General features: G+C 22.8%; 2 protein-coding genes across 2 annotated transcripts; both read left to right on the forward strand.

Moving 5' to 3' along the window:
• The first annotated feature begins 16 nt into the window (after positions 1 to 16).
• Positions 17 to 7549, forward strand: LOC122857071 (glycosyltransferase 25 family member). The gene is made up of 9 exons (XM_044159053.1): positions 17 to 378; positions 545 to 773; positions 850 to 1192; positions 1262 to 1381; positions 1448 to 1637; positions 6482 to 6556; positions 6632 to 6689; positions 6763 to 6893; positions 6982 to 7549. The coding sequence occupies exons 1-9, from the start codon at positions 203 to 205 to the stop codon at positions 7346 to 7348; spliced, it is 1689 nt and encodes a 562-aa protein (XP_044014988.1). The 5' UTR covers positions 17 to 202; the 3' UTR covers positions 7349 to 7549.
• A 1527-nt stretch (positions 7550 to 9076) lies between these two features.
• On the forward strand, positions 9077 to 11943 carry LOC122857077 (DNA (cytosine-5)-methyltransferase 3A-like). Its single transcript, XM_044159062.1, has 9 exons — positions 9077 to 9262; positions 9333 to 9893; positions 9961 to 10362; positions 10437 to 10501; positions 10571 to 10836; positions 10899 to 11135; positions 11195 to 11336; positions 11406 to 11611; positions 11694 to 11943. The coding sequence occupies exons 1-9, from the start codon at positions 9092 to 9094 to the stop codon at positions 11909 to 11911; spliced, it is 2268 nt and encodes a 755-aa protein (XP_044014997.1). The 5' UTR covers positions 9077 to 9091; the 3' UTR covers positions 11912 to 11943.
• Positions 11944 to 12289: the final 346 nt, after the last annotated feature.

Consider the following 12289-nt stretch of genomic DNA (forward strand, 5'->3'; position numbering starts at 1 on the left):
ATTTCATTGGTCGCTCCATTTTAGTGACGACGACAAACAATTGTTTTTTTTTTTATTTTTATTTTATTTTTATTTTGTTTTTGATAAGTTTTTTTACTAAGTAAAGCAAAGTAAAGCTAATATGAGTATTTTATTGTGACAATGCCACGTGAAATATAATAAATTTTTAATTTTCAATTGTGCCAAAAAAACAACAAAAATAATGAAGTTTTATAGTGTTTTGTTTACATTAATATTAAGTGTTACTTGTGATGTTAATAATTTAAAAAAACCAACAATTGCAGTAACAATATTAATTAGAAATAAAGCTCATACATTGCCATATTTTTTAAGTCAATTTTCAAGACTTAATTATCCAAAAAATCGTATTAGTTTATGGTAAATTTTATCAACAACTTAACCTCAATTTTACTTTAAATACTTTAATTACAAGTTAGATAATAATATTGTTAAAAATATATATAACTTTTATTATAATAAATATGTTTAGTTTACTGTTTTTTTTCTTGTAAAAAATTTAACGTATATATTTTATATTTCCCAGGATTAGAAGTGACAATAACATTGACAACTCAATTGATGTATTAAATACGTGGCTAAAAAAACACAATAAAGAGTATCATTCAATCGATCTTATTTTGGATGATAAATCCGAGGGATTTAGTGATGAAAAGGGTATTGCTGATTGGTCAAATAATCGATTTTCTCACGTGATAAAATATCGAGAGGAGGCACTTAATTATGCTCGTCGTATTTGGGCTGATTATATATTTGTAATGCATATATTTTATTAATTCTATGAAAAAAACATTTAAATTACTTGTTTAATAATAAATTAATTTATTTTAGATGCTAGATGCTGATGTTTTTCTAACAAATGTTGATACATTAAATATGCTAATATTAAAAAATCATACAGTTGTATCACCATTATTAAAATCTGATGGAATGTATAGTAATTTTTGGGCTGGTATGACAAATGATTATTATTATGAAAGAACACATAAATATAAACCAATATTAAATCGTGAAATACAAGGTTGTCATGAGGTACCAATGATTCATTCAGCTGTACTAATTGATCTTCGTAAATTAGACAGTGATTATTTAACTTATAAACCAGAAAAGCTGTCTAGTTATGATGGACCAACTGATGATATTATTACATTTGCACTTGGTGCAAATTCATCAGGTAATATTTATATAATTAACACAAGTAAAAAATAATTATTAATGATTGAATAACTTACTGTTTTTGTAGGAGTAACATTGCATGTTTGTAACGATGAAATTTATGGATTTCTTCCAGTGCCAATTGAGGCACATGAAACTTTAGAAGTTGATGTTCAACAATTGATAAATTTAAAAATTGACATACTAGGTAAATAAAAATAATAAAAATAAATTAAACAATTAAAATATTTATAATGTATTTATAATTTTAAAGGTCAACAAAAGGCTCTGTGGCTTGAAGATGTCATGAAAAAATATGTTAATTATCCAGATAAAGACACTCTTGGAATGGACAAAATATTCATGATTAATTTAGAAAGACGACCAGAGAGACGTGATCGAATGATCAATTGTTTTCAAGAATTAGGAATTGAAGTTGAAATAACAAATGCAGTTGATGGAAAGTAAGTACACTTATTGTTTTGTTACTTATTACAATTTACTTAGCCAAAAAAAAAAAACATTAGAAATAATCTAATTAGATAGCAGATTGTTTTTTTATTATTATAAATTATTAAAATTTCAAGCATTAAACAATAGTATTATTTTGTTTTGGTTTTTTAAAACCAGTATAAGTATATTTACAATTTTTATCGCGTTGATATTTATTGCTGATGTTACTGTTTAAACGATAAATACGTGTTTTTGTTAATGATGCACGATTGAGACCATCACTTGATAAACCATCAGTACTTTTGTCTCTTGAAAAATTTGAAAAACAAAAATATCCACATAATGATGAGTGCATTCTTCTAGTAGCAATCTGAAAACAAAAAAAAAATAATATTAAATTTAATTCTTTTTAGTTAAATGATTGATGATAATAAATAATTAATTATTAACCTTAATTTCGTGCATTCTTGCTGCATAAATAATTGGATTAATAAGTGTTTTTAATATAATTAAAAAATTTGCAATGAAATAAATGATAAATATAATATTTGCTGATAGACCATTAAATTTAAGTAAACAATCTTTGCATACAAGTACAAATAATATTGTTGCTGGCATCCATCCAACAACAAAACTTCCCAGTATATATAAAGTTGTATGAATTGCTTTAACATTTTTAGCCATTTGTTGAAATGAATTATTAACTCGTGCACAATTTTCATTTGATCTAAATGATGAACCAATTTGACTAAAACGTAGTCTCAATGCTTGATGTTTTCGTACGATGAAAAATATATGTGTATAAATACAAACCATCAAAACAAATGGTCCAAAAAATAAACTGCTAAACATTACACGAAATTTTTTATTGTTTAAAAATCTAAAAAAAACAATTATTATAAATTAAAAATATTATTTATTTATTTATTTATTTTTTTATTTTTTACCTTGTTTCATTGCAATTTTTTGATTGAAAACCTTGACCCTCCACAAGAGAAAAATACGTTATAAAAAAACACAATGGAACTGTCCAAAGAATAATAACAATAAATGTTGTAGTCCTGGAATTTTTATTTATTTGATTTTTGATTTGTATTAAATTTATATAAGGAAAATGTTAAAAGCTTTATGAATTTTACCGACGAGTCATGATGGAAAGATAATGTAGGGGTTTCATAATACCCAAGTAGTGGTTGACAGCCAAAGTTACAAGATGTCCAACTGTTACCATAACTGCCCCAAGTCTAATTGCCTCTAAGCCCAATAAAAAACAGTCAACTCCTGAAAGAAAATATATATATTTTTTCATCATTTTAAATGTTTATATTGCTATTATTATTGTTGAAATATTTAAAAATAATACCTCGAAGTTTTAAACCAAGTCCATGTGGTAATAAACTATTCATAAAAAGTCCAACACCAAGTACAAAGCTTGAAAATGCATCAGCACCAGCTAAACTCAAGCTAATATATAATGTTGGACTCAATGGTTTTCTTATCCAATATACACTCAATAATATTTTAATATTAATTGCAATTGATAATATACAAAAAAATATAAGTGGTATTGTACCATAAAAATAAAATATTGAATCTGGCTCATTGTAACTTTTATTATCAAATTTATTTATTATTATATTTGAATTATTAAAATTTAATATTGTTTCATTATCATTATCTATTATGTCAATTAATAATTTATTTTTTGTTGTATTAATATTATCAATTAGTAATTTTTTATCATTATTTATATTTAAATATTTTAAAATTGATAAATTTATTTTTTTTTCATTTATTTGATAATTATATATTGTTGAATTTTTTTCATTTATATTATTTTTCGTTAGATAATTCATATTTGATGGATTTATTTTTTTTTAAATAAAATCAATAAAATTGGCCATTGTTGATGTGCTTTTAGCTGAAAAATATAAAACAAACAAAATATGAAAATTAGGGTTTATCAAGGTTTTACAAGACGAGATAAATTATTGCCAAGAATAAATTTAAAAAAAAAAAATATTATTATATAAGTTAATTCTTTTTGACATGTTGTAATCGATGAAATTTTATAGTCAGTTATTCAGTTGATTAAATAATAATTTAAATATGTAAATTATTATTCAAATATATTTTTTAATCATATTTTTATTGTTTACTGTTGACGTGAATATCAGATTGTTTTTTTTTTCGATCGTTAATTTGTAAAAGAAAATATATTTTTTCAAAAGGTTTAATTAATTAATAATTAATTAATTTAATAAATTTTGATTAATTTAATTTATTTATAAATTAATATTAACGTGCAAGATGAGTTTCATTTCCCTGGGAAAAATTAAACTTTCCTTATCAAAAATTATTAAGATGCCACTCTGAATCAGATTATTTTTTTTAGTATAATTTTTTTCTTCCTTTTATTTTACTTACTCGTTAGGTTTATATATGTTTTTTTGTTAAGGTTTTTGAACCCTCGGACAAATAAAATAATAGCCGCATATGACGTAAAGATTGAATAGCACAAGACTTGTATTTATTTTGGACATATATCGTTTCGAAACTTCAAGTTAACGAAACATATATGAAATTGATTGTGTGACGATAATCAATCATCTATAACACTCTGTTTTTTTTTTTTTATTCCTCTTTAAGATGTTATTTTTATTAATGAGATGAAAAATAAAAATATTATACCCAAAAAAAAGGGAAAACAAAACATATTATTGACAGTAATTTTACGCATCAATAAATTTTTTAACATAATTTATTATTTATTTTTTCCTTCAATAAATTTCTAGGGTATCAAGTATAATAATCAAAATAAATTGAACCCTTATATTTCCTTTTTTATTTCAATTCGTATGTGATTATCAGGCAAAAGAAAAAAGCCATTATGTAAATTTATAAAAAGATAAACATCGTTGAATTGAATTTTTAAAAAACATTATAATCTTGGCCCATATTTATGAACAATTTAAAAGTCAATAATCAAAAACAAACAATTTTTTGATAGCTGATTTTTTTGCTTTCCATTTTTCTGTTACGTGTATATTTTTTTTTATATACTAGTTTTTTTTTTACGAAGGGAGAAATGATTGCATATAACTGATAACACTTAAATCACAAAACCCCTATATTCTTTTTTTTCTTTTATATTTTATACCGTCAATTTTTTCATAAAATATTTATGCCAATATATGTATTTTTTTTCCTTATGTTCCTGACAATATCTTTTTCAAGAATTTTTATTAAAATAATGGTAATAATATATGCCAACGTAAGGATCATTTATTATTTCGAAAGAATATTTTACGTTTCATTGCGTCACGTTTTTTATATTTTTCAAATTTTTTTTTTTCTACCTTTTAAAATATAAATATATATATTTAATTATGAAAATTCAATTAATAAAATTAAATTGAAATTATTTATTCATAAAGTTCAATAAAATATAAATATTTAATTGAAAAATTCAATTAGTAAAATTAATTATCAAAATCAACTTTAGTTTTGTTTTTCGATTGCGTAAATAATAAATATAGGTAATGAATTTTCATTATAAAATTGAAAAATATATTTCAAATTTAATTAAGATAATTAAACATTTGATACTATCTAAAAGGCCAAATAGCCTTTAGCTATTTATTTATTTTTACTATTGTTTTATATATAGTTGAGTGAAGGGTAACCTTTTTTTTTTTTCATCAAAATCAAAGACTCTATTCTCATTATTTTCTCTGGGTTCTTGGCTTCATTAACCCTTTTTATTTTTACCAAATAATAATAAAAATAATCACAATTATTATTATGATTATTACTGTTGTTAATTTTTTTTTTCCAAAGATGAGATTACATATTGTAAATGGACTTACTTTACGTTAAATTATATCAGATTAAGCTCGCTAATTTTTTTTATTTCAAACCGTGAATAAGTATTTTTTTATCAAAGAAAAAAAAAGATGATAGATTATGTAGTTAACTAAAAGAAAAATTGAAATATTAGATTAAAAAATTTTTTTTATTTAAAAAAAAAAAAATTATAATTAGCTTGAATAAAAAAATAAAAGAATATGAGAAATTTTTTATTCTTGGAAAAGACAATTTATCTCGTTTTTATGTCAAGTAAATTAAAAAATTTTAATACATTTAATACATGCAAATTTAATGTACATATATATTATTTTTTTTTTATAAAAAAAAAAATATAAATTTTTAATAAAATTACCTGTAACTTTATTTTGACTTCACTGTAATCATTTTAACTTGATTATTTTTAAATGATTGATAAACTTTTGATATTTAAAAATAATAAAATTTAATTAAAGTTTATTATTGTTTAAATAATAATATTCAAGTAAAATATCATCACTATTTTAATTTTTATTATTTTTGATTATGCTGTAACTGCTGAGATTTTAAAAGAATAATAAAAATGAGTTAGTGGTTGTTAACACTGACCTGATGCTTCACGACCCACGGCTTTAACTCACTAAAATTTTTTTTTTCGCGTTTTATGAAAGAACCTCTATATTCTAGGCTGTTTGGGTTAGTCACAGCTGCGCGTGTCGAAAGTACTGATAAGGGTCAAAAAATCCTTCTTGGTGGGTAAATAAAAAAACAAAACTTTTGCCCTAAGATCACTGTTTTTTATGTGTTTATTTTTTTTTTCTAAAGGATCAAAAAAAAATAAAACATAAAATCCTTATGTCCATAAGTATACTTGAAATAAAAATAAAAAAAATGAGGTTTCTCTTACATATTGCAAGATAATGATGAGGGCTAGTGATAATTTATTTTTTATTAAATAAATCGTTTCGATCGAAATTCGAAATTTTAAATGTAATTTTTTTTGTTTTAGAAAACTTAATGAAAGTTTACTTGATAATTGGAATATTAAAATGATGCCTGAATATGCAGATCCTTATCATAAAAGGTACACAATTATTTAAATCAATAAAAATAATTTAGATAATTTTATTAAATTTATTTTGAATTTTTTAAACTTTAGACCAATGAAAATGGGAGAAATTGGTTGTTTTTTGAGTCATTATATTATCTGGAATAAGGTATGATAATATTGTGTTAAATATTAAATAAAAAAATGTATTTATTTGAGCTTAAAAATATTTTAATCATTAGGTTATTGAAAATAATTATGAAAAAGTAATGGTACTTGAAGATGATGTTCGTTTTGAGCCTTATTTTCGTAACAAAGTTAATTGGATAATGAAAGATGAAATTGAAAGATTAAAAATACCTTGGGATATAATGTAAATATAATAATTAATTTATTAAATTAATTTGATATTTTTTTTTTGTTCTTTATTATTTATAAAATTGAATGAAATTTAATTACAGATATTTGGGTAGAAAACGTATGCAAGAACAAGACGAGCCATTTGTTGATGGATCAAAATATCTTGTACATGCTGGTTACAGTTATTGGACACTTGGTTATATATTATCAAAAAGTGGTGCTGAAAAATTAATAAATGCAAAACCACTAGATAAATTAATACCTGTTGATGAATATTTTCCAATATTATTTGACAGACATCCACGTACTAATTGGAAAAATCATTTTTCAAATCGTAATTTAATTGCATTATCAGCATCACCATTATTAGTTTATCCAACTCATTATACTGGTGAAAGTGGTTATATAAGTGATACAGAAGAATCAATTATTATTAATAATAATCAAAATATTAAATATGAACTTTAATATATCAACAAAATTAATTAAGTTCTTAATTTTTATTCACACTTTGTGCCAAATTTTTATAACTATTGTGATGTACTAATTAACTAATAATATTAATTATAAAATTTATTAACATAGTGATGATAAATGAAAAGAAAAAAAAAGTGCCATATTAAAAAAAAAAGAAAAGGATTGCAATAAAATATTTTATGAATATTAAAAGAGCTTTTTATATTATTTTTTATTCGAGATGAATACTTTGAAATCATAAATAATGTCTTTATGATCCAGGAGATTATTAAAAATATAAAAAATTTATATATTCTATGTATTTTTATGGAAAAAATGAATGATTGATTATTTCATTACTTTTTTTTTATATTTAATTATTATTTTTTTGCTTTTTTTTTTTCATTTGGTCTACGTACATCCTTGGATCCTTTTGTGACATTTTTTTTTTTCTTTATTTTTTGTTGTACCTGGGATTTCTTGTATTTTTTGGGGACAATAATTCCCCCTTGTCTTTTGACACACCCTCCTCGTCGCTTTTTACTGTCGTATGACAAAAATGGGCCTTGGGGACACATTGGGACTATGTCACTCACCATTTGAATGTCATACAAGAAACTTCAATTACAAATAAGAATATTAAAATAATTAATTTTAAAAAATATAGAAAATTAATTTTAAAAAAATAATAGTGTCATTAAAGTGTCTATCAAAGTGAACAATTCAAGTGAAAGTTTAAAAAAAAAAAATCATAATTTTAATAATTTTCATATTGTTTTAAATTACATTATAAAAACAAAAGAAAAAAAAAAATTATTCTAGCTTAAAAAATCATTGAATTGATTATCGATTTTTAAAAATAAATAAATTTTTTATTTTATTATTTTAAAATTAATTTATTAGTAAAAAAAATTACACATTTTTGGGTATTAAATGTCGTGTTATTCAATGCTATTATTTCGTTGACAAAAAAAAAACGAAATCTTAAAACAGCCTGGATCTATTATTATTCAACATTGAATTTCAACGGTTGCGGAATTGTCCCAGTCTCTATTGTCATTATCATTGTCATTGTCAACTCACTGGATTAGCTGTCCCCTGTTTTTTCAATGCTTTCTGTTTACCCCATTGTATGTATCACATCTTGCTCCGTTTCATCCCTCTCATCGTATCTTTCTTATTTTTCATTTCATTAAATTTTTATTTTATTTATTTCGTCATTCGTCGTGGTTATATAATCTTGATTTTATCATTACTCATGTCTTTTTTTTATTTTTTTTTTTCAAATTTATTTTTATATTTTATATATACTTGTATAAATTTTATTTCTTTTTTTTATATATGGATATATGTTTTTTGTTGTTGAATAAATGATAATTGAATTTGCAAAGAAATGGAAGAAATTGAGTTGGTTGATACTTTTGATACGGATAAGAAAACCCAAAAGTTTAGAAGTAGAAAAACTCAAGCATGGTGGGATGAACAGGGTGGTTGTGAAAATGATATTATTCGAGTTACGGGTGTAGATGGACATCTTACAAGAAATTTATTAAAAACAACTGAAAGTATTAAGAGAAAAAAAAATTTTTTTGATCCTGGTACACTTGTTTGGGGTAACTGTACAGGATGGTGGCCAGGTATTTGAGTAAAAGATAAAATAAATATTTTCTTTTTAACGTTTTTATGTGTCTGGAAAAAAAATCCATGAATTATTTATGAATTAAAGGTCTGGTGGTTGATCCTGACGACATTGGAATGCTTGAGGATCCAGTTAAAATTTGGATTTTTTGGCTTGGTGAAGGAAAAATATCTCAACTAAAAAATACACAAGTTAAAATTTTTTATGAAGGTTCAACTGATAGACTTGCTGATATATTAAATGGAAAAACAAGAAAACTTGGACATTCATTTGATGAAATGATTAAAGTATTTTATCATAAATTCATATTTATATTATTGAATAATTTATATTAAATATTAATTGTTTTTTTTTTAGGAACTGGGTGAAAGATTGAATGATAAAATTACAAAACCATATGAAACGTGGTCAAAAAGAATATATTTAAAATTAAAAAACCATGATGATATAATTTTTTATCCATATCCATTGGAAATAAAAAACAAACTAGATCAATTGAAATTAAAAAATAAAGAATTAAATTCTAATAAAAGCATTGCAAGTCAAGCATTAAATAAACAAAAAAGCAATAATAAAAAATTAAAAATTGATGATAAAAAAAGCTCGTCAGTCAATAAACAAAATGACAAAAGTTCTACTGATGTTTTGCATTTAAAATTTCAAAAAATTGGTACAATTGTTTGGGGTAAAATTGCAGGACAAATATGGTGGCCAGGTGTTATTACAGATTATCATGATTGTGGTATGCAAGAACCAAAATTTGGATGTCAATGGATAATGTGGTATGGTGATTATACATTATCACAAGTTAATCACAAGTGTATAATGAATTTTGAAAAAGGAATTAAAAAACTTGAGCCAATTATTAAACAATCTAAACGAGATGTTTATAAAAAAGGAATATTTCAAGCTTCTCTGGTAAATTAAAAAATATACATTATAAATAAATAAAAGTACTAATTAAAAATTAATTTATTTTTCAAAGGATTATTGTGAATTTTATGGAGTTAAAACTGAAGGCTGGACTTTGCAAAGTATATTTGATTGGTCAAAAAAACCAAAATCATCAAGAGTTAATTTAACAAAACGAAATTTAACAACACAATTATTAGAAACAATAAAATATTCACAAAAAATACAATCAGAATTAAAAAAACATATAACAAAATGTACAACTGCTGATGTTAGAGAGCATGATATTAAAAATAGCTCAAAATTAGAACTTGTAAAAGTTGGAAAAGCAAATATCAATGAATTATGTTTAATGTGTTTAGAAAATTATGATGAAAGCTTGATAAATCATCCATATTTTGATGGTAAATTATGTCAAGTTTGTTTGGTTAAATATAAACCAACAATATTTGCTTATGATGATGATGGAAAATGTGTTAGTATTTATTTCATTGAATATATTTTATTTACAATTTTATTATTAATTATATTTAATAATTTTTTTAACAGTTTTTTTGTACTGTTTGTGCTGGAACTGATACAGTTGTAATGTGTGGTAATCCAGACTGTCCTAGGTAAGTTTAAAAAAATATAAAAAATATTTTAAATAATTTATAAAATTAAATGCTTTTTTATTCATCCAGAGTTTACTGTATGTCTTGTTTAAAATACCTGATATCTCCAAAATCATACAAAAAAATATTAAAATGTGAACCATGGAATTGTTATCTATGTGAGACAAATAAAATATTTATTAAATCTTCAATAATAAAACCACGAATTGATTGGAAAAATAATATATTTGAATTATTTAAAACAAGCCATGAAACAATGTCATCTTGCTTGAAACGTTTTAATAATAAAAAAAATAAAATAAGAGTTTTATCATTGTTTGATGGAATAAGCACAGGTATTTATACTTTTTTTAAAAATAAATTACAAACTTTAAATAAAAGCAACAAATTGTTATAGGTTTTTTGGCATTAAATAAACTTGGACTTGATGTTGAGTGTTATTATGCAAGTGAAATTGATCCTGATGCTGAATTAGTTAGTTTAGTTAATAATGGAAATTTAATAACTCGTCTTGGTGATGTTAGAAATATTACAGAAGAAAAAATACGTCAAATTTTACCAATTGATTTGTTGATTGGTGGTTCACCATGTAATGATTTGAGTTTGGTTAATCCAAAACGTCGTGGACTACATGGTAATGATTTAATTTATTTTTTAAATTAATTTAAATAATTATTCATTCAACAATTTCAGATCCAAATGGTACTGGTGTATTATTTTTTGAATTTTGTCGAATTAAAAAAATCCTAGAGACGTTAAATATCGACAGACATTTATTTTGGATGTTTGAAAATGTTGCATCAATGCCAGAAGAATATAAACAAGATATTAATAAGTAATTATAAAAATACAATTGAAAAATAAAGAAAAAAAAATAATAAATTAAAACTTTTTTTATTTATAGAAATCTTGGATGTGAACCAGATTTAATAGATTCGTCATTTTATTCACCACAACATCGACCAAGATATTACTGGAATAATATACCCTTGTCAAATTCAATAAAATTATCAAAAGATCTACAGGATGTATTGGCACCAAATTGTAATCGTTATGCACTTGTTAAAAAAATTAGAACAGTTACAACTCAGCTCAAGTCATTGAAACAAGGTAATATTAATTGTCATTTCCATAAATTTTATTTTGTTGAATTTATATAGATATGTTAAAAGTATGTTTATTTTTTTTGAAGGAACAAAAGCTTTAAAGCCAGTATTAATGAATGAAGAGTATGATTGTTTATGGACAACTGAACTTGAAGAAATATTTAGTCTTCCACGTCATTATACTGATGTTAATAATCTGAGTGCAACTAAGCGACAAAAATTAATTGGTCAATCATGGTGTGTACAGACTATTACTGAAATATTGAGACCACTTTGTCATTTTTTTACACAAATTAATTCATAGTTTATATAAAGTTATTCAATGTTTGTATTTGAATTATAGAAATATAAACGTAAATATTTGCAAGAAAATCATCAAGTTTATCAACATTAAATGATGACAAGTATTTTTATAATTTCAATCATAATAATGATCAGGTAAAGATAAAAATAAAAAATATTTTATGACAATAACAGGTCCATGTTATTCAGTTTATAGTATAATCCAATATTAAAAACTTTTTATATCATTATATTTCATTGTATTATCTGTCTTTGGCTAAAGCACAAAATTTAAATGAAACTAAAAATGATTATAATATTATCAGTACAAACTAAAATATCATGAGTTTGTCGTTTTATTTAATTATAATTTATTAATTATTTATCAATTATTATTATT

The sequence above is a fragment of the Aphidius gifuensis genome, linkage group LG5 (genome assembly GCF_014905175.1).
Source record: "Aphidius gifuensis isolate YNYX2018 linkage group LG5, ASM1490517v1, whole genome shotgun sequence".
Taxonomy (NCBI): Eukaryota; Metazoa; Arthropoda; class Insecta; order Hymenoptera; family Braconidae; genus Aphidius; species Aphidius gifuensis.